Source organism: Meleagris gallopavo, chromosome 5 (assembly GCF_000146605.3).
Source record: "Meleagris gallopavo isolate NT-WF06-2002-E0010 breed Aviagen turkey brand Nicholas breeding stock chromosome 5, Turkey_5.1, whole genome shotgun sequence".
Taxonomy (NCBI): domain Eukaryota; kingdom Metazoa; phylum Chordata; class Aves; order Galliformes; family Phasianidae; genus Meleagris; species Meleagris gallopavo.
The window spans coordinates 13,840,850-13,864,785 of record NC_015015.2 but is presented as its reverse complement, the minus strand read 5'-3'; the positions used below and the strand labels follow the sequence as shown (position 1 = coordinate 13,864,785).

Sequence of the window (23,936 nt, the reverse complement as noted above, 5' to 3'; positions counted from 1 at the left end):
TTAAGATCAACAGCAATACCTTAAAATTTACAGCTTCATTTATTCTCCAGGGACAAAATCTTTCCTTCTGCCCTTCTGTGTTTGTCCTTTGAAATAGTCATGGGAATGCAGAAGCAGTAATGAGTGCAATTTGCAGTGGGAGTACATTAGGGCTCTGTTCTCTGCTACAGCAGTAGACTGCACAAGTTAAAAAGTCATTTGTTAAGATTTTACAGATATATAACCACGCTCTATGGTGTGATAAAAGCCCCAAGTGGACACGAGATAATATACTGCTTTGGTGCTCAATAACTAGATTGAAGGGAAGATGCTCATTAGAAATACCAACAAGCACAACCTTAGAAATATAACTTATTAAACCAAAAGTCTTCCATCAATCACAAGCAGTTGAATATCTCACAGCAATAACTGACCACTGCAGGACAAGGAGCAGGACTTTCTTTTAATTTCTGCTATAAACAGGTTGCTTGGTTAAACCTAAACACTTCAGCAAATAAATTGTTCAAAAAGCAAACCGTCCATTGGAAAAGCAATTTTTCCACTCTAACAAACAGTAGTAAATCCTGCATAGAGTTATTCTGTAAGAACAAGTTTTTGAACAGAGGGAGGGAAAGGAAAAAAAGCAGCATTATTCCCTCAGAATACAGCCAAACAGGGCACACGTGACATCAAAGATGTTTCAATGCTGTACTGTAGGACATTCTCTACCTGCACATACTCAGTTTAGCATAAGAAAGTGAAAAGATCCAAATGCTCAAGGAGAAAAGGGGATATATTCTTGAATACAGGATGCACTAACAGCAAACTGTTAGGAAATTCTTCCTCTAGCTAAATCCCTGGCTTGGCAAGTAAAAATAAGTGGCATTGACGAAGGGGGCAACGCAGGAAGTGATTCTATGATTCTTCAGTCATCTGAAGCAAGGAGTTGATAGCTGCATTCTTGTTCCCTCTCTGAGCTTCTAGCACTGAGCGGATTACTTCCCTGTCCATGTTGGGAAACATGTCCTGGATAGATTTCAGGTCCTCTTCATTACACAGGTGCTGAGGATTGACTGCAGGAGGTGGTATTGCCACAGGTACCATGTCAGGATTACAGACTGCAGGCATTCCTGCATACAGGAAAAAAAACACATGAGAGAAAAGTTAACGACCATGAAGAAGGAAGTGTTCCATCCCTTACCACTAACCCACCTACTTCAGAGATAGCAATGATTGTTGCAACCAAAAGTACTTTCCTAGAACTGGTTCTCTGCCTAAGTTAGGTTTCAGAAGCAGTAAGCAATATGGCAATAGGTACAGCTCAGAATTAAGATACAACCTGTATCAACCCGGCTTACATGTAAGTCATCAGATACTAAGTGTATTTTAGGCCCTATTGTATTTATATTGTGATAAGCTGCTTTTTAAACCAAAATATACATAAGCAATAAGCAGACATTCAAAAAAATGTAATCTTCATCATATTAAAAGGAAATCATGTCCATAAAAGGACTCAACTACATACATAAATGAATCTCAAGCAAATGGTCTTCCTTGGTTCATGCGCCTTCCAGATCCTCCTGCAAAGCCCCAAAGTAGCAAAGTACAATTCCCATTAAGCCCACAAGGATGCACGTTACTTTTCCAAGTACCTCTGCTTCAGTACAAAATTCATTTGATATTTTTAATGAACTTTTTGCATTGCTGTGTGTAATTAAAGCACTGTCAGATTAGGAAGTTTCAAAATGTGAGTTCTTAAGTTACTCTTAAATAGAATTAGTAGACAAGAACTCCTTTACATCATTTGACTTTTATTATTAACTTGGCCTACATTTGTTGCTGAAAAACTACCATTTGTCCATTTGTTTTTGAAGAACTAAAACCACATAGAGAACATTTAGAGGCTGTTATCTCTTCTGAAAATAGCCTGTTTCACCACAAGCCATTCCCCAATTGTCTTAGTCTCGCATGTTTATACATTAATTTGTTTCTGCTGCACTGTTTCTAAAACAGGGCACGGAGAACTGTCTGCATCACAATGCAACTGTGCCAGTGCTTCACACAGCAGCTCAGCAAAGTCATTTATTCCCTTTCAGATGTTTTATCCACTTTTCTGTACACTATTCACCTGATGTTTTCAAAGAACAGTCCACAGTAACTCACACATCTGTACACGTAGTAATGATCAAAGCACCACCAAAAACGTATTTTATCTTTACATGTAATACCTGGTTTAACAGTTACCTAAGAATGTCACATTGTGTCCCACTCAGTGATAGTTCCACAACTTGTGCAAACTTAGAAAATTGCAAAAAGTTTTTGAAGTGACAAATTGTCTGTTAGCTCCTTTCGCTTGATGACTTTCTTACGTGATGCACTCCACTAAAAACCTCTTTCATGAGGTGATCACACACTTTCATTTGTTCAGCAGATCTTCAAAATAGCCACTAAGACCGAAGATGACTTATTTTTATGATTTCATACAAAAGACTCCTTTACAAATGACAACATAAAAACCACAGTTAAAGTGAGCACATCATCCTTACCTACATGTTCCTAAGACACCTACAGTTCCTGAGATACAAGCTTCTCCTACAGAACCACATTGGTTTGTTTATGCTTACTAACTCGTTCAATTATTTCAACCTTGAAGTGATGTACTAAAATTGATATTCATGGTTGGATCACCAAAACCCACCTTAACTTATATCAAACAATGCCTCTAATTGAATACAATCTGACTGCACCACAACTGTTGTTTTTACTTAACATTCTTTGCTATTTCTTCCTTCAACTTGGACTTCAGTCCTATTCAATTTCATGCTGGAGTGCATTACTGAATTATAAGTGCCTCAATGCTTATCAGACTTCTGATTTTAAAACTCTCCTTGTAATCTTCTTCAGCTTTATTAGAAGCAAAAAAGGAACCTAGGTGCTCTAAGTCTAGGTAGCACAGGCTGCATCTATTTAAAAAAGTTCACACTGGCATCTAAATAAAAGCCTCTTCTCAACATAATTTTGTTACCCACACACTCAAACTATCTCTGCCAGCCATATGTACCACACTCCCTCACTAGGACATCTACAGCCCCCTCCACAACAACCTAAACTTGGGCTCTAGAGCTTAAGCCATTTGGATCATGTTCCCTCAGATTCTGCTTAGGACTATCAGACTCTTCGACCATCTGGCAAATCATATTATGGTTGTGCCTCAGAAGTAAACCACAAAGTAGTCCTCACCAATGCCGCAAATGCAACTCTTTACACAATAACCACATCCAGCAGCAGCATTTCAGATTGCCTCTTCTGAACTTCAACACACTTCAACTCCTTCTCACACTTCCTGAAACACTGCAGGCATTTACAAAATATAAATGATTTTGAAACCATGCAAATTTGAAGGCGTAAAGTGAAAGAACAGACCAAGATAAGTTATGCTTCACTTTTAAGTGAAGTTTCCTATCTTTCTTATGGTCATCAGCACCATAAGATTATCCAGCTATCAGCTTAGCTATTTAAGATCTGTCTGTAAAAAAAGATCAGTTCAAACAACAAATGAAGCATCAAGCTCACTTTTGAAGTGTCACAGCATCCTACAGCATACCAGTAAGCCTGCCTCTGCAAAAAAATAATGGTGACAATTTCCTTATTGCTTACATCAAAACAATAATTATGAGGCCAGATATCTGCACAGGCAACATTAAGTACTTTCAGTGTAAATATCTGATTTTAGAGATGAGATATTTCTTGCCAGTATTGTTCTCCCCACATTCAGACTATACTAAAGGAAGTTAGTATCAGTGATATTTAATAAGCATTTCCAGAATAAATGTTTATTTTTCACGAAACTCAATATCACCAGTTTCAAGAGCACATTTTTCTTGGCTTTGTTGTTGTCCCCCCCAGACTAAAAGCATCTATTATTTCTGATTTACAAAATAGCAAGCATAATTGAAGACTTAAGCATAAACTTACACACTATGTAATTTAACATACATATATATGGGATGTATGACATATGTGTGTGTAACACAGTTGTTACCAGAATAGCTGTAATAAACTTCAGCTTCTTCTTTGTTGAGTAAAAAGCTGTTTTACATATTAAGCAGCTCCTTTCACTAAAAGGTGAAGACTGAAACTAAACCACATAAGCATCCTCTAAGTGTAACGGAACACCCCTGTGTTGCTCTCGGATAATGGGTGTCACACATCAGAAGAATGGAGCACTGTTTTCTAATTCAGTGAGATGGCAATGGCAAACATGCTGGCATAAGCAATGGCATTCCAGGAAGTGAAGCAAGTACAACAGCAGACAGTTACTAAAAGCAGCAAGAAAGCACCAACAAAGCCTTGAGTGTAAACATTTTCCAGCTGCACACAAGGCATTACACACTTATTTTACTGTTCAGTCAAGCACTCTACATTTATTAAATCATTACTCTTCTGTCTTATGTACAGGGATGATCCTTCCAAAATTAGCTCATGAGCCTCTTCAGCATAAATTCTTTAAAAGACAGACCAAAAAAAACAAAATGAGCATCACTTTTTTATCTTAAGATTCAAGGTTTGTATTCCAGTAGGTCCTAGTGACACTTGCCTCAGAAAGAAAGAGTCAGTTCTAGAAGTATAGATGCCACCACTTTTTTCTTTAATGTTGATTTTTAACCTGCCCAAGCAGCTAGGTGACATGAAGAATATGAATCTCCAGAAGTTTTACAGCTTCATTGCTGATGAAACTAAATACACTGTGGCAGCATGTCTCTTGCATTAACAGTGCTTTTCTAAGATTCAAAGCATCAAGGAATAATTTATTTTTTTTTCATCTCATTATGTATAAATCTAGAATTTTCTGAACATACTTGATTGAACACCAATGCTTATATTGAAGGTAAGGATGTCACAATATCTTTGCACAGTTCAAAAGTCAAACCTGCCAAATTAAATTAAGCTTAAATTGAAGAAAAATGGTTTTCATAACAGAACTCACCTTTAGAATCATGTCAGATACTTAACTTCACATGAATCTAAAATGGTGTGTATAAGATGAAATAAGTGTTACCTTTTACAAAAAAAGGCTAATTTAAGAAGTAACAGAAGGTAGGTGACAGGCTGTCTTGTCAGAATGTCACTGCAGAGCTGAGTTCTTCACTTCAAAGTTCACGAACAGTCATGACATTACCTCATTCTCCCCAAGTCTTGCAGTAGAACAACTGCAAGATTAAAGTTTCTCTTCCAAGGAACCAGTGCTGCCAGCAAAAACAGCTCAAAAACACAGAACAGTTTCAGAAGAAAATTAGCATCACATTTGATCAACGCTATCACCAATTACTTTAATCCTTATATACTGAAGTTGAGCAGATTAAGGAATCTCCCACAGATTAGAAGGACTTCAGCAATTTCAAGAGATGCATTATATTATTTTATTGTGACATCCAAGTGGAAATACCTTGTGATACAGTCTGCTGTAATGTAAATAAAACTGTCTGTATGAATTCATGCATAGACTTGAATCGATGACGATGGGAGTGAGTAGAGAGCTTGGAAACTTACCCAGAGCAAAGTATTCAAGCCCTAAAGATAGGTGGAAATGAAGGGGCAAGGGAAAAGGAATAAGACATGGGAAAGAAACATTAATCTATATTTAAAAGAAAATGAAACATTTAGTTTCTTAAGGTGAAAGTTGGATAAACTGAGGTAAACTGCATAAAACCTACACTACCTAATAGCAAAAATGAAATGCTGCTAGGATTCAGTCTCACAGCTATTTTTGTTCCAGCACTCAGAAAAAGCCTTCTAGATGTGCTGCTTTTATTCAAATAATAAGAATATGCTCCCAAAATAAGCTACTAGGCATTTATAGCAAGGATTATATTTTATAGCCCAGAAAGGACAACAAACATCCATGCTGTTCTGAATAAACCACAACTTTCATAAACTAACCCAACATACCCAATATGGAGACCGAAAGGAACAACATACACATACATACAAGTTTGCCTCTAAGGAAACTGATACTCCTCTCTAAATGAGCCGTGGAAATTTTTGTTTTATTTTTTAACCTACTTGTTATAAAGGTGTTAAGTCAAGTGCAAATGCAATTTATCCAGTGACAACTTAGCTGTAAAGAAATCCAGCTTCACTGAAGTACCTACTGCCCTTCATATCCTGCTCGAGGACCAGCTTTGATTGGCAACCTATGTACCACACTATGTATTCAACAGCACTAAACTGGCTAAAGTTTAGAAGACAAGTGAAAGGATTTGAGTAAAGCCAAGTTTTAGAAGAACTTCTGACACAGATTTATGTGACCATAGTTTGTAGCAACTAGCACTATTATCAGGATTCTTTAATTTTTAAAACCTTCAAAACAATTTCACACAGTGCAAGAATACTGTATGAGCAGTATCAGTTGCTTTGACCTTAATTAGGAGGTTAGTTATGTACGCTAAGTTTTTAAACAGAATTTTGTTATCCACAAAAAAAAAAAAAACACAAGAGTTTGGCCCTTCTAGGAACAGCTAAATTTGACTTACTATCACTTCACTGTATAGCTCAGTTATTTTGGACAGTTCCCACAAATACCTGTGAACTGGATTGGATAAGCATATTCCAGTCCACCTACTGAACCTATTTTCCACCTTGACAATACTTAGATTCTGACTTGCCCGACACCAAAATCTTGCCCCTTACAGAGGCAATAAGTTCATCAGTGCTGCTCTTCCAGTTTCCTCAAGAAACCAAATAGGACTTTACTGTCCATACTCATTTAAGTGGACAGGTAGAAGGAAAACTGAACTAAAGAGATGGAACAAGATAAACATGCTCCTCTGCAACACATTGCTGCCCTACCGCTGCCTTTCTTTAGGTTACATAATCATGCCTCAAACAGTAAAAGTATTCTGATGGGACTTGCAAAGAGAGGCCAAACTTCACCATCCCTCCAATTATTATGAGTGGGTCATTATATTAGTGAATAGGCAAAAGCTTCAAAACTCATAGTTTTGAAGAAATTTTGAGAAATTCCCACAGTGCCCACAAATTCTGTGAAAGTAAACACGTGGCAGAGTAATATTCAAAAACTTATCAAAAATTGTGAAAAATATAAATAAATGAAGGATGGTTTATAACAAGCTAGTTTGGCATTTATAAATTAGAAAAGTACGTTCAAGTTTTCTCGGAACAAAAAAGTTTAAAATGGAATGGTGGGACTCCACAACATCTTAAAAAAATAAAAGTTCTATCATCAGGAAGAACTTTTAATAAAGAAGATTATTGTAGCAGTACTTAGAACAAATATGCAGCATCTTCACAGAAGGGAGAAACATCAATAAAACCAACGTATAAATACTCATATGATAAAATGTCAGGCATTACAATGACATGCACCAAAACACCAGTTGTTTGTTCACCTGTCCAAATCAATTTTTTTTTTTTTTAAAGTATTTCTGAAAATATACTCCAGGTCAACACAAAACTTACAGAACACCAAGATGTTAGTCTCAAGATACACCACTGTACTTGTTTTTTTTTTTTTTAACTTCTGAAGATCTACTTCCAGTTTCATCTGTTCAGATGTCTGCTTTCAGTTACATCTGAAATTAACCTCTGCTTCATTTTCACTGTTTGCAGTCTCACTAGCACAGCGTGAATATCACTGTTTTGATCTGTTCAAGAAATTCTATAGCTCTTTTTTTTTGTTAAACATCTAATCATCTATTTAACTATTTAACCAGCTATTTAACCCCACATAAGATACTAAATCTGAGGTTTACAAACTGCTTCAGTGTATCAGGATGTGATGAATCCAAAAGTAAAAAGGTGTATCTAATCCAAGAACAGAAAAACCACAGAAGCTACCACAACAGAATTGTACTTCAGAATACACACAATAGCTTAGACTACTTTGCTGGCAAAGCAAGCAAGACTTAAATCCTGAGAATGAAGCTCTAGAGATAAAAGCACTTTGAATGAAGCATTCTATAAATTTTCATCAGGGAGTTCAGTATGTAACCAAACTTTCCTATGTTTTACTTTAACTCTAAAAATGAAGCAGGAGGCAAATTTTCTTACGTTAAATATCCAGACTTCTATTGTGGAAATTTGCTTTTTCAGAGAACGAAATTTAAATTCAATCAAGAATTGAGTCTAAAAGAAAAATATATTGTGCCAATCCTCAGTATGGCAACTGTGTCCCATATACTCTATCACTCATTCATACGAAGACACGCAAAGAAACCCAAAATATATCAGTGAGATTATTTTCCATGAAGAGCACTATCTTGCTGAATTCATGTTCAAACTAGAGCTTTTAAGAGCTGACAGTAAAATAGAAAAAACAAAAAACCAAACTGTACTTACCAGTTATTTAAGAGCAAACACAGTTATTTACATTCTTGAAGCTTTTCACTTTTGACAGTAAAACAACAAACCTAACACATCTATCTGTACAAGTCCAAAATTTATTTTGCACAGACTAAGGCAACTGACAACTGCTTTCTTTTAGCTTTCTTGATATAGTTCCATTGATTTATCTCAGAGCTCCCTAATACTTTTCATTACAATGTTAAGCAGTTCATGTGCTGTGTAGCAAGTTTCCAACAGAGCATCTTCAAGGTCCACAGGAAAGATAATCCCTTTATAGCCCATTTTAGCTGCAGCTCTGACTACACAAATCTGATGTGCTCTCTGAAGTCTGAGCATTCTCTCACCTGGATTGCCACCATCTTCACAGCACACAATATCTGACAAACTATGTTCCAGCATATTTAGTTATTTAATGACTTGACATTAGTCTAGATTTCATACTCAATAAAAGTAGACTTCATGCTACTTGTTCTGACTTTATGGTCATTTTAATCCAAAGTTATGTATCTCTCTCAAACTCAGAAGTCAAAAAGACTGATATCAGGTCTACACTTAACTCATTTCCTCTTTTCTCGTATCATGAAAAAATAGTCAAGGATGAAATCACTTATAAGTTCCACTCACATCCCATAAAGAAAGAGAAACTTGGTAGGTATCTCTGCAAAACCCCTTTATTTGGCAGCTTTAGCCTTCAATGAAAGACAACATACCTGCTATAGGCACATATCCCACTCCTTGCTGATATACAGTGGGCATGAGAACCACTGGCTGAGGCTGCATCATCATGGCAGCAGGCAAAGACTAGACACAAAGCACAACAGAGATTAAAACAATTCAAAAAATGCCAATTAAAACAATGTTTGCAAGAAGTCATCACACTGTAATACAGGAAGTCTGCACTGCATGCCCAATAAGACCTATCCAACTTGTATTAAGCAGAATTTTTGGCAAGTTAACTGAAATACTAGTCTTTGAAATGACAATTTGAGCGTAAATCAGAATAAGCACATCATACAAATTATCCTTTCCCATCTGCTTGATACAACTGGCCACTGAAGTTTTATTATTAAAACAAGTTGTTTTAAAACATGGCTTTCTAAGTTTTCATACTTTAGTCTTGGGAAAATGAATACATAACACATCCATCCACAGTGAAAATCTAAAGCAAACCTTTATTTTATATAATTTTATTAAGAGTAGAGATTAGTTCAAATCATTTTTTGAGGTAAATTAGTACTTTTAGAAGTGTCCAAGTCCATTCCTTTATACTACCACAATTCCTGTTCACTTTCATCCTGGAAGACATTAGAAGGTCAGATTCTGTGTGCAACACATCCATTGGTACACATTTTAAAGGTTATTAAAAATTCTTTTACCCTAGGGGTAAAGGAACAATTAATTGTTCAGTCGTGGGGCCAAATAGGAAATTCAAATAGCAGAAGCACCTGTTCACAGCTGCGCACTCAGCAACGACTTGGAACTTCTGATCGTGCACAAGCATAGTAGGAAGCACTGAGGAACTATCAGGCTATCCAACAGGTACTTATGACAAAGATAACAGACTAGAGAATAGTGCAGAAGCTACTAAATAGACCGAAGTCAGCAGTTCAAAATAACAAGCACTAAATAAAAAATGGAAATAAGAATTCAAGTCATCAGAAAGAACACTCAAACCTTCCAAAAAGACCAAAGAGAAGAGCTGCCATTACTTTTACTTTTAAATTGACATGACCTTCTAAATATGCAGTGGAATCTTTGTTGTTTGTTGTTGTTTTAATCAAATTAGAAATCAAAGCAGATTATTTGACTAAGGACTAGCCAAATAAACGTTCATTTACTACCTCACCAAGAATGATTTACTAACTTAATATTTTTGGCTGCTATTTGCAAAATAAAGTACAAATATTTTAAATGCTAATACACACACACAATAGTAAGATACAATGGAAATACTCCTGCTTTAACCTAAAATATCTTCTTTCATTACCTCTCTCATTCTCACCCTAAACTTGACTTACCGTGTATGACATCACCAGGTTAATCATTCCTTCTTTGTCATCACCCTGCCTTCCACTCAGGCTATACCATTCATCCTCCACATTTCCTTGTTTTAGAGATTCAGGAATTGTAATGTGTGTCCAAGCAATGCGATCATCCATTGAAAAGGCGCGCTAGAGGAGAAATAAAAAAAGTCTCCATTTTACCTTACTGCAATCTACCTGTACATGTCAAGTGTCACAGCGTACAGACTGCCAGGAAATCACCTCTCAGCCTTCTTTTATCTAGGCTGAACAAATCAAGTGACCTCAGCCACTCCTCCTAAGTCTTGCCCTCTAGACTCTTTACTATCTCTGTTGCTCTCCTTCACGTGCTCTCTAATACACTACAGTTTTGTTCTCTCCCAATACTGTGGCACCCAGAATTGCATACAGTGCTGGAGGTGAGGCCACACAGCTCAATGGTGCAGCCCTTCCCCTCACCCAGCTGGCAGCGCTGGACCTGGTGCACCCAAGGTACAGATGCCCCTTTTGGCTGTCAGGGCACACTGCTGACTCACATTCAACTTGCCATCACCAAGAACCCCCAGATCCTTTTCCTGAGGGTCTGCTCCCAAGTCTCTCGGCCCCTCATCCATACACGTATCCAGGGTTTCCCCATCTCAGGTGGGGAATCTCACACTGCTGCTCTTACTTCTTTATGTGGTTGGAAATTGTCCAGCCCTCTAGTCTGTTTAACATCTCTGCAAGGGCTCTGTACTCTTGATGGAGTCAACAGCTCCCCCCTTATTTCATACCATTTGCAAGCTTTCTTAGTATGCATTTGACTCCTGTGTCAAGATCACCTATAAAAACATTAAAGAGAACTGACCCCAAAACAGAGTCCTGTGGAACACCACTAGTGACAGATCTGTCAGCCTGATCTATTCACTATAACTCTTTGAGCTGACTCACCAGTTAGTTCTTTACCCATCGTATTATGCACTTGTCTAGCTGTATGCAACTGAGAAGGATACTGTGAAAAACAGTAATGAAAGCTTTTTTGTTGCATGAACATTAATAAATACTGACATAAAATATTTCTGTATTTTTTGTTCATTCTATGCCATATTTCTAGACTCCACCCAATTAAACAATGCAGAAAGAATGCAGAAGGTCCTATCCATAAGGCAAAAAAGTATTTAAACAGGTGTATATTTGTAGACAGCAATCACTCATTAGCAGTCACACTACTAAGAATCAGTTTCTGTTTACATTTTAAACAACTCCAGTAATTCAGGAGTAGAAATAAGCATTGATGTGCCTCCCATGTTGCAGTAATGAAACTTCAACCAATTATCACAGAACAGCATTCAAAAGCCTCATTTGTGTAACAAGTGCACAGCTACTGCAGTGTCGAGTTAAACTCACACAGTAAGAGGGGCAGCAAAGAAGGACAAGTCACAAACATTTGCCTCAGTTGTAGCTTCCTGCTTTGCCTGAGAACACGAGTTTGTTCTAAGTCAAAGTCAACATCTCAAAATGGAACAGTTAACATGTAGGCACATATTCCCTGCTGCCAATAGCAACATCAAGTAGAATAACACATCAGAATTTATGACAGTACTACTCCTATAAGCAATGTCTGCAGAGCAGGTTACTAAACTGAGCTGTTCATCAGATGTACTTAATCTCTGAGAAACTGAAATTTGTAACCTGTGAACAGTTTATCAGCTCTGCACATTAAGTAAAATATACCTGAGTAGACATGTAGGGACTTGCCATTAAATTCAGGCATAGATAAAGTTATGTCTCTGCAAATTATTCCCAGTGAACTACACATTCTATACAGGATTGGTTTATTCTCACTATTTATGGGCTTGCAGTTAACCTCTTCCTGCGTCAGAACAATGAAGAATTTCTGGGCTAACCCAGCAATGTAAAAACATGCTATTTTTAATAGGGACAGTACAGAATATAAGGCTGCAGCACATCTTGATAATGAAGAAGAGCTTCGATGCCACTCAAACACTTCTGCTTCTCTTTATTTGCAAGGAGCTCTGCTAATGCTCTGGTACTCTTTGTGAGGTAACAAATTCTGGCATTCTTGGAGCAGAGCAAAGCTTCACATACTGCTGATCTTGAGAATCTGAGAAGTTAGTATTATCTCCCAGAAAGTGCAGCTAACAGCCTTTGCTAACTCAACTCTACCTTGCAGGATTCCACCCAAACCTCAGCCCAAACAAGGGATGAGGAAATGAAAGCAGTATCAACATTCTGACCTCATCAAATATCTCTAGGTAAAAAGAGTCCACACCCGGAGGAACAGTGCACTGAATAACTTTGTTCCAGCGAGGGTTCTTGGCTCCATTATGTGCAGTGGGGGTTTCATACACAGCATACCCCAGCCGTATTCGGCAGTAGGGATCCATGCGGGTCATTCCATAGTTCTTTGCCAATTTTGCCTGGAAAAAAAAAAGAAATGAAAGCCCTTTAAGTGTGTAATACATACAATAAGTTGTGGTTATGATTAGATCACAAAGAATCAGACAAACAGATGTTTTAACTTGAGGTAGAGCAAAAATTTCATAAGAACAGCATTCAGATTGGACACAGAGAAATCAATGAGACCATTAAATGCCCTGAAAAACTTGACAAGATTATCTTTTTAAAGTGTCCTCTACAGAAGACACACATCTTCACCAAAGCTAAAATAACCTCATAATAAAACCAGCAGAAACATGCAAGGAAATTGCATTATGTTCAATTTTTGCCTTGATTTCTGTCCTCCAATGAAACTCAGCACTACAGGTAGCCTATTTTCTTTTACTGAAATATTTAAAAGGATGAAATAACTTAGTTTCAAGAATATCATACCATGTTTGCTGTAAAAAGAATTCAATTAGAGTAAAATCCAGTTATTCATACTTTTCAGATATAAGAACGTGTATTTGATGTCACATAATTAGGTGGGCAATTTAAGTACAGTGGTACTGGAAGGACAGATACAGCACATAATCTGAAGTTACTCAATATACTTTCACTATAACATCAGGGGAACAGAAAAAAAACAAGTTTGTCACAGTCCTAAAGACAACACCGAGCACTGCTGCACAGCTATGGCAAGTAGAAAACAAGTTTATATGACTTACAGCTCTGACCTGTAAGAAATGACAGAATTCTTTTTACATTTAAAAAAAAAAGAAAAATGGTGCCCATGATGCCTCTCACCTGCAGGAGCTGCAAGGAGTTCAAATTGTTGAGACTTGCAACAGATTTAGGCACAGCAGCTGCAGCTCTGGCCTAGAAAGTCCTTTAATCCTTCAAGACATACACTGGTTTGATAATTATGTATCGGAACTGGTGAGAATTGTCTTACACTGTTTCTCGTAAATGTGGGCTTTGCAAATTCAAGTACCTTCCAACAGTTTATTAGCAGCAAAATAGTGCACAGTGCTCTGTGTACTTAATCAACAAGCACTGAAACACAAAGGGCTTAACTAGATCTCTGCACTCCACAGGTTAACTGTGCCATGGTAAGCCTCCTACCCAAGTACCACATGCCTCCATATGCAGCCAAGATTCCAGCAGCACGCCTGTTCAGATTGGAAAACAGCTTTTCAGAGAGGGATCTGGTGGACATCAAGTTCAATACAATCCAGCAACTGACCCCTGTAGCACAGACAGCTGATTCTTAGGCTGCAACAGGAACACAGCTAGCAGTTTCAGGAAGTCAGTGCTGGCAAGACCCACATTTAGAGTACTTTTCTGTGTAATTCTGGGCTGCCCAGCATGAGACATGGACATACTGGAACTAGTTCAGTAAAGAGCCACTGAAATTATTAAGAGTTTCACAAAACCACAGAATGGTTGAATTTAGGTGGGACTTCCAGAGAGCCTGTGCTACCACCTCCTCAAAGCAGTCAAATGCTCAGTGCTGTCGTCAAGCAAGTTCGGAACATATTGAAGGATGAAGGCTTCACAACCTCTACAGGCAGCCTGTTTAGATATCTGATAACTCTCACAGTAAAAAGTTTTTTATAATTTTTTTTTTTAATTAAATATGTGCTCCTTGCACCTCTTATGGTCTTTTCAGTCACCAGAGATAACTAATCTCTAGAAATACTCCGTGGAATTAATTTCCTACTGATAATATTCCTGTCCAAGCCTGTTCTTCTAGATGTTCCCAGCTTCCTCTCAGTCTTTTCTTGGAAGTCCAATGTCCTTAATCCTTGATTAGGGGACTCTTCTTGGACTAAATCTCTAGAGGTTCCCTTAACCTCAACTTACAGTTCTGTACCAAGTAGTTATCACAGCCATGGCATCAAGAACAGCCATCAGACATCATTCTTGAAGAAAGAAAGCACATATGTAATTTTTATCATTTTTTCTTTGTCTTCACAACCGCCAAAATGTAAGTTAGCACTCAACACAATAAACATTAGTTCACATATACAAACAGGAATCATCTGAATGTTTCTGTACACAGAAAGTGAGATGTAACAGCTCCTTGAATATCACACTGCCTGAACTCTTAACTTAATGAGTTTCTATAATCTACCATGATAGGATCAAAATACCATGAGGAAAATAAAGCACTTTCAGCTGTCAAAACAAATAGTCAAAGATGAACAACTTACTAACTAACACACAAATGGCTAGAAAGTAGAGAGCTAACAGTAACACGGCATGTCATCTAATATACATTTTGTTTCCTTGTAGGTCTAAGGTTTAACCTAAATAATCTGCTCCCAACTCAGAGAAAAAAAAGTCACTGAAGCCTCTGCCACTACAAAGAACAGTAATATTCTTCTGCTATTCAAAGTTGCAAGAGATCCACATCATAGAGAGTCTCTGAACAAAGATTGGAGAATTGGTCAGAAATAGAGAAAGGGTTGCAACTGCATTCAACAAACCTTAGAAGTAACAAGTGTTGAAAAAGCACTGCCTCCAGTCTTTAGAGTATAAGGAATACAGGTTGTGAAAGAATAAACTAACCAGCAAAAGACACAGAAGATCAGTACCTCTTTTCCTGAGAGATCCTAGTTTTTCCCCTAATAAAGGGCCTCACCTCATCATTAAAGCTTTAACCATAGAACACCTGGCTTGTCACTAAATACATCTTTAGTGTGTATATAGAAAAACACTTCTACATACATGAGATGTTAACATGAAGAACACATTTTTTTTTTGCTATGTAGATAAACAGAACTGTGCTAAGACAGGAAAGTTTTAAAACCTGAAATCTTATACATCATGAAGGCAATAATTTAGTACTGCCTAGAGATGAGTTAAGGGGTAACAAAGGGAAAGAGCAAGCAGAAGTTAAAAAGCTAGGACTATGTACTTGAAGAAAGCCTGCAGAAAACACCAGAAAAAGTAGCAAAATGCATTAAAGCAGATGTGGCTCAGTACAACCACTTAAGGAAAAATATGTAAACTAAGTGCAGTTCCTTATAACAGTCTCAAAATCGCAGATATTTCCCAGTATTCATGGCTTCTACAGGAATTCTTCTGTAACAGCATCATCTTCTGTGATAGCAAGGTTTATAGGAAATTGCTGCACCATGCATGTCACAGTTAAGAAACAGAACTGGAAAAAATACTGACATACAAGAAAATTAAGCAAACAAAAAAAACTTTGAAAACTACTTGCTTCCTAAAAAACAAGCAGTTGAGTAAAAAATTCAACACAAAGTCTTTTGTGTCCACTTATGAAAAATGACTAAAGTTGGTATAGGTACAATTTATACCTGTACTACAGTAATGCTCAGTCTGCCTACTGTACTCATTGGTCCTCCATACTGCAGCTGCTGAGCTGCCTGGGCGTCCAGTTGGATTTGCTGTTGCTGCTGGGTTGGGGTAATACGAAGAAAGTCTTGAGGAAGCTCACCAACATACACCTGAAAAAAAAAAAAAGAAAAAACTTAAATTTAGATCTCCCACTTTCATAATGAGCAATGGAAAGGAACAGAAAACCCAAGAACCTCAGCAAAAACACTCAGCATTTTTCTCTAGTTTTGACAGCATCAGCAAGTAAATAATGACAGAACTGCCAGGCTCACTTTTGAATACTAAAATCCAACACAAGCCACTGTGAAAAATAACAATGTGGACATGCAAAGCCAAGGCTGTTCTACAACTGAACATTCAAGTAATCCATACAAACATCAGATCTATCAAGTTTCACATCCCATTTCCACATGACATCTGATGCTGCCCAGCTCTTCCACTTATTCACCACTCATCCAATCATTCCTGTCACAGTACATAGCACCCTGCTTTCAGGAAAAAAGTGCCCTGAAATAGAGACTGCAAGGCCTAATACACTGCCATTATCATTAATAAAAGCTACTACTCAATTGAAGTTGCCAGTATTTTGACACACATTTGCAGCAGAGGTTAATGCAAACTTGAAAGCTGCATAAATAAAACACATGGTACATGATAGCATTCGGAAGTGTCACTTTCAAAATTAATCCTCAAGACAGACCATAAAGACAAACCTTTCAGGAGAACTAGGATGTCCTAATGCCTTTTCAGTTTTAAACCCAGCCTGCAACTAACCTTCTCAAGTTTGGGATCAGATACTACCATACTCGACCCAATGGAGGGATTCCAACTTCAGATAATCACAAATTAAGAAATGAGGAAAAAATTAAAATAGAAAAATTTGAAAGCAACTCTCACACAGTAGGGCAGAAAAAGAATTAAGCTTATCTCTACTGCCTATAGAGCTGCTTCTATATTTAATAACAACATGTCTAAAGTACGAAGACAAAAGACACTGCATTTCTTACATTACTGTCTCAGACAAGATTACTTAGCAGTGCATCCAGCAAATGCATGCCTACAGAACAACATCTGCAGGAAGAAGAGGCCCCTAGGACATTGCTTTTGAAGATTAGACAACACTTGCACGCCAAGATTGCATCCTTGAGATAGCAAGAGTCATACAAAATGCGATTTGGCAAGAGATGCATTTTGGCTCTATGTTCAAACGCCTCAGGGATCCTGGCAGCAGGAGGTGTCACATACCAGAGAGGAAGTGTATCGAAGCCACTGAAGGCTGGCTGCCTGCTGCTGGGAGAGATGGCAAAGAGATGCAGTTCTGCTCATAAGTGTCTTAAAATTTCATGCTGAAAAAGTAATTTTACAGAACGGAAACATTTTAACGTGTCCCCTAAAGATGGCTAACTGACAATATAAAGACCTGAAAGTGAATGCTTTAATGGTGTTCATTGGGCTGCTCTTCTATTGAAACACGGAGCTCCTTTTTCACACAGCAACACTCCTCTTTGCAGGCATTCATTATGCACTGCCACAATATTGAAAATACATTTCTCAAGAGTGTGACCAGAGTACATGCACTTTGAATATTATTTTCTCACAACCATTTAAATTTCACAGTCAGGTTTCTCATAATAGCTTGCTTCTGAAGGAAATAGCTTTTAATTTATTTGTAGAGTTATTACATACATTATATACAGAAAACTAATCAGTTATTTAGTAATTCTTCAATGCTGTGAACAATTAGTAGTTTTAAAGTAGAACTGTCCATTTAGGAAAGATCTGCACTGGCCCTAGAATTAACAAAGCAAAGGAATTTGCAACACAGCTGGCTCCTTTCAACCCTTGACAACCTCCAGAAAGTTTTAAATTCAGAATTTTTAGCATCTAAGAGTACACATATAAAGATTTCACATAGTCAGAAGTGAGAGCTGCAGCTCTAAATCACATCCCCATATGTGCAAGCTCCCTCTGCCAGCTCATCAGAAATCAGGGTAGCATACAGCATTTGGTACAACCATCTTAATACGGATGTTAGAAACCTTAACTCATTCATTCATCGTGATCAGAGAAGTGAAAAAAATTCATCTTTTTTTTTTTATTAAGTCATTCAAATACTGCTCTGTATGGGGCTGCTGAATCACACCTGAACCTCTGATTAATCTGCAGGAAGGGGTGGAGCCTGGCTTCACCTCTCCTAAACCCATTTAAGAGCTGACTGCCAGTAGGGAAGGATCTCTCTGGAGATTCACTCCACCAGAGTCTATTTTGCGAGCCCAGGATAGGGTGAGTGTCTTCCTTTTCTTACTCCAATATAACAATTACATCAGCCAAGCTCCTGGATATACCATACCATCTGTATATTCACTGATTGTACATGCTCCAACATAAAAATATATAAACCAGTCACTGAGGTCCAAAAGAGACAAACCAAAGAAGGATTTCTGGTCACTGCACTCACACAAAACTATGCTCTTACACTGGAATTGCAGAACAGACATTCTTAGAAACTGCTAGCAGCTAGCATAACTCAATTCTTAAGAGATACCAGTAGTGAGCCCCTCAAAAGTAAGGCACAGGAGAGGCACACACTCCCAACTTCAGTGTTCAGCCGTGTTTGAGATCTGGTATAAGAGTCATGGTGATGTGCTGAGTAAGCAGCTAGCAGAGAACTTCACTGAGAAAAGAATATCAATCAGTAAGTTCTTATGCTGATTATCAGTTGATTCCATAGAGATGGAGGCAAATCAGCACTGTGCAAACTTTGTCTGTATAGGAAACGGATTAAATTCTCCCTTCAAAGCATTCAAGAACAGTTAAGCAATTGCCACCTCCAAATCTCAATCAAATACAAACTTGTGTAACCAGATTTCAGTTTTAAAGCCAGGAGAACACAGGCAAGGAGCTGGTATCCCACTCAGCACCCACTCTACAGAGGCATTCCCTCTACTACCATAACATTCCAGGAAGGTGGTGAAATGCAACTCCACCCAAACATTAACTGCACCATAAACATCCCATCTAACACCTGAATTTAATGGATGCACTTTTCAAGCCAGACAATTGTAATGGTGTCACCATAAAACTTCATTCTTCAGGCAGATGATGAGCAGGCATTCAGAACAATAGGTCTGCCTCGTAATCACTTCTTAATAAGCTTTACTGATAGCACTGCAAATCAAGAATATGAATTATCTAGAAACAGAACAATTTCTGTCTGCTAAAAACATCTCATACCTCATTTTGAGGTGCTTTAGAGCAAAAATGCAGCAATTGAAACAAACCACTCACAATCATCAAGTTATTTCTTCAAACCAATAGCTCTGCAGGGCTGTTCAGGCCTGGGCTGTCTTAGTCCCATGTTCCTGTTACCTCTCACCCTCACCTATCATGCAACACTAAGTGGCACGGAGGCAGCTATAAAGGAAGCTGAACAAAAGAAACACAACAAGGATTGAAGGTAAAGGAGAGGATGTGTCATCAGCAGCTTTACATGGCTCACTAAGCAATCAGGTGATTACTGGAGCCTACATCAGGGAGGGAAAAAAGACAACACCAAGAACAAGCAAAAATGCCCTCATGTCTTAGGATTCCAAACTGGCAAACAGATGCAGAAACTCCAATACTAATTCTCAGAGAAATCTCGCACTACACAGCTAAAAAACACCTAGCTACTAAAATAAGTTCTACTTATTTAACCCTTAAATACTTCCACTGTTTTTAAGGAATAACAACTAAGTAAATAAGAGAATTCTGTACTATTAGTATACTATCTGTACTATTATATTTTGAAAAACTGGGACCATGAGATGCATCCAAAAGAGCTAAAGGAGCTAGATGATATTTTCCAAGGCTGCTCTCTCATTTTTGAAAGCTCATGGATAACAGAAGTCGTCCTCAAAAATTGGAGAAAGATAGTTAAGTGTCACATCCATCTTTGAAAACCCATAAGGAGAGAAGGGACGACTGTTTGTCTTGATTTCCAAACAAGGCTTTCAAAACGTTCCCACCACTTCTTGGTATCAAAGGTTGGTCGCTGCAGTCCAAATAGAGGTGGACTGTTGGATGGAGGAAAACTGAATTATTGAGCTCAGAAACTGAAGTTCAGCTGCCAGTGACACTGCAGGTTGGCTAACCGGTAAGTTGCTCAGAAGTCTGTACTGAGATCTACCATGTGCGCCTAAGACCTTGAATGGAGGTTTGTTTGAGGACACAGCCAACAACAAGAGTTGGAAGTATACAAAGATGGGAGCCCCGTGAGATTCTGTAACAAGTGCAAAGTCCCGTGCTTTGGACAGAAAATTCCCTGGCATTTGTACAGCCAAGAGAACATCTAACAGAACAGCAAGGGGAAGCCTACTGGAATGCAAGCTATGGTCTAGCAGCCTACTACATCATAGAATCAAAAGCCAGTAGACTGAAGAGAGTGATTGTTTCCTTTTCTTCTAACTCTTAAGGCAACATACTGGAATAGTGCATCAAGTTTGGGGCCCAGCAGTACACAAAAGATGATCAAAAGCTCAGCAGAGGTCCACCAAGATGGCCCATGAGAAGGGCTGCAGCACAGGATCTGTAAAGAGAAGCTGTGGATCCATCTTGAGCAGAAGAATTATAGGATGTACTCACATGGAGATTATAAAAATGGTCTTTGCCAGTTTTGAAGATCCTGCTGGACCAAGTTCTGAGCAACCTAGTCTGAACTCAACACTGACCGTGCTTTTACGGAAAGGTTGGTTTACATGGCCTACTGACATCACTGCTAGCCTCAGCAATTCTGATTCTGTACAACTTGTATTATTGCATGACATCCCCACTGCAATTTCCCTAGAACTGTAGTCAAAGGCTTTTCAATTTAGAGATAAGCAAAAGAATGAACTACATTTAATAAGCCTTAAAAATTAACAAGCTTTAATAAATAATAAAGTAAAATAAAAAGGGTAGCAAATTGCAAGCTATCAGACATTTATTAACTCACTCTTATGATTCTTTTTGCTAGAAATTTATCACCTACCTTGCTTTCATATATTTATCTGTAAGCACTCCATGAGTGCAGTCATTACTTAGATAGTATTTTCCCCTTCCCAGGTACACCTACATTTAGTCCCAACAGAATATTTTGTCACAAACTGTTGCCCCTGGATTTTCCCAGTACCTCTAAATTTGCACAGGACATTGATACTTAAAGATCTACAAAATACACTCCATAGTGAAAAAGCACAGCCATTAATAAAGAAAAAAACACTGGTTTTAGGGAAGAATAAACTATGATAAGCCTACACTATTTTAGTAAGGAGGTGAATATTTTGTAATTTGAGGGCTAATTATGGCAGAAATAATCAAATTAAAAAATGAGTTACATAATGAAGATAGAATGAATGAACATCTTAAATTCAAGTCGCGTTTACAGAGGTCCTGAGCTACATTTCAAAACAAGACTTAAAATCAGAGATGACAATATTTATGCAGTTAAATGACAGTATGAGAACTGGAAAAGAATCAAGCATTCATTCAGGCTGCCCAATGGAAGAGTTCAAAGCAAAGCAGAAATGAATAGGGAAGCCAAGGGAGCAGAAATCTAAGTAGCCCTAGTTTGGCACTCAATCTCATTTTGGAGGACTCAACATAGTTGTCAGCACAGTGAATAATCACAGACATCCATTCTGGGTATGCTATAGGCTAGCTGCAGGATCACCAACATGCAGCACTGGGGTCTCAAACTCAAGACTTAATCTGAATACTCTATATTAAGTTGCAGCAAGGATTTCAGAAGCTGCACCATTCTTACAAAATCACAAAACACAAAAACACACTAATTCCCTATCATCAACAACCCAGGAAATCTATATTCTAGCAGGATATTTGCCATTAGTAGACAGGATTCCAGCTCTGTTTCGTCTGAAAAACTCGAGGGCAATCAGAACTTTAATTACTCACCAAATAAACAGTATCAAACTAGAAAGCATGGTTATAAGAAAAAGACTGGCAGCAGTTTAGCAGCACACACTACTTTCTTAGCTGCATGAAACAATTTTGAATGTTTTCTTGCCTGTCCAAACAGAGACAGAGCAGCGCTGAAGGGAGAAGGTTTCCCAGTCCTTTAGCACCATTTAGTGGCTATCCATTTGTAATGCAACTATATATAGAGGAACAAATACAATTCTATCTTCTGCTCTTCAGAGAATTAAGGAAGCCAGTATGTACTGTACCAGCATTCTCACCTATGAATGACAGCTTCTCAATGCTGTGCAATAATTCACTTGAGATTATCCCAGTCTCTAAAACGTTAAGACAAATTCTGGGATATATAAGAAAGAAAGAAAAAGCTGAAGCCAACTCCAAGAAAGTTCTCGCTAAAATCTCATCTCAACCCAACAGGACTTCATCAAGCTGAAACAAGTCAAGATTAAAAGTAATACACTAAACATTAACAAGGTATTTAGCACAACAAGTAAGACTTTCCTCAAAAAGAAATGCCATTCCATTTTAAGGAGGTATTGCTACCAACACAACATTGTCTCAGCAAATCAGGATTGCAACCAGGTCTGCAGTCCAGCTTTATCCAATCCAGCTGGTTACCATTTCCTTCAGCCCCCTCCTCCCTCACTGATGCCCTACAAGTTCCCCAACCTTTTTCAAACATCAACCAAGGCCTGACTAGAAGTTACTTTAAAACAAACTGCTTTGTCAGATACTTTTTTATTAGTAAAATCTGTTACATACTGAAAGAACAGCATTTGGGTGCAATCACACCATCAATTCTCAACACCAAGCCTATGGGGACAGCAATTGATGAATTCGTAAGTCACAGAATAGCAGCTGTATATCAGTAATGCTGTCAAAGAGAGAATAAAAACCTTAATTCACTGTTTTGACTTTAGTTCTCCACTGAAAACTTATTTCAAGAACACAACAACCGTAAAAAATAATTCTAAAAGGAATCAATTCTTAACGATCTTACAAATACGGCATTTCAAGGAATTAAACTGATAGCCAAATAGCATTCCTAGCCTAAGATAATTACAGAGATTCATCTTTTCAAGATTAGTAACTTAATAATCCAGGTCTTCTGGTCTCACAGAGAGACTGCACAGATAGCAGCAGCAAAAAACCTAACACAAGTGTTTCTAAGAAATAAAACACAGGAGTACATAATAATTAGGGGGGGAAAAAAAGACTTAATCTGCTGAGCAATGCGTATTCTCAGCTATTGCTCAATGCTTCCAGCCAGCAATAGCACAGGAGCGAGGCGATGCCGCAGCAGCAGAGCTGAGCACCGCACAGCACAACACCAGGCATTAGGGAGGTTTATCCCACAGCGTACCTCGGCACTGACAGCTTCCCAGCTCACCCTCAACGCAAAGCCTCACAGGACTGTTAAACCGGACCGCTCGGTTTCCAGCCCCGCGGCCGGAACCGCACCTCAACACGTCCCATGCTGCAGCTTCCAGGGACGGCCGTCCGAAGCCGCCCGCTCCAACCGCGACCACGGGAAGCTCTACGCTACTCTGAGGAGAAATACGTCAGGCTTCGGTTTGGCTCGCGCCGTTCTCCGGATGGCGAGCGGCACAAGAGCCCGCGGGAGGCTCGCAAGCAGAGGAGGGCCGCTCGGCCGCCCGCCTCCGGGGTTCTCTGCCGGGCGGGGACCCGAGAGCACAGGAAGCCTCGGCCCTCGGCGCCGCAGCGGACGCGTTCGCTCTGCTCTCTCCCGCGGACGGCGAGCAGGGGAGGAGAGGAGAAAGGCGGGCCGCCCGGCAGCAGGCGGGATGGAAGGGTCCGCGCCGGGCCGCGGCCGCCCAACCAACGATCGAGAGGGGAGTCTCTTCCGGC

General features: G+C 38.6%; 1 protein-coding gene across 3 annotated transcripts; it reads right to left on the bottom strand.

Moving 5' to 3' along the window:
* TOLLIP (toll interacting protein) lies at positions 1 to 23,558 on the bottom strand. Of its 3 annotated transcripts, none has more exons than XM_019615418.1 (7): positions 23,529 to 23,558; positions 16,073 to 16,222; positions 12,602 to 12,784; positions 10,362 to 10,514; positions 9,054 to 9,144; positions 5,530 to 5,550; positions 1 to 1,109 (listed from the first exon to the last, which is right to left on the bottom strand). In XM_019615418.1, exons 1-7 carry the CDS (start codon positions 23,541 to 23,543, stop codon positions 895 to 897), a joined length of 828 nt encoding a protein of 275 aa, XP_019470963.1. In that variant the 5' UTR covers positions 23,544 to 23,558; the 3' UTR covers positions 1 to 894. The 3 variants fall into 3 exon arrangements, with proteins under 3 accessions (XP_019470963.1, XP_031409319.1, XP_019470964.1); XM_031553459.1 differs by lacking the exon at positions 23,529 to 23,558 and adding an exon at positions 23,431 to 23,448; XM_019615419.1 differs by lacking the exon at positions 5,530 to 5,550.
* Between the last annotated feature and the right edge of the window lie 378 nt (positions 23,559 to 23,936).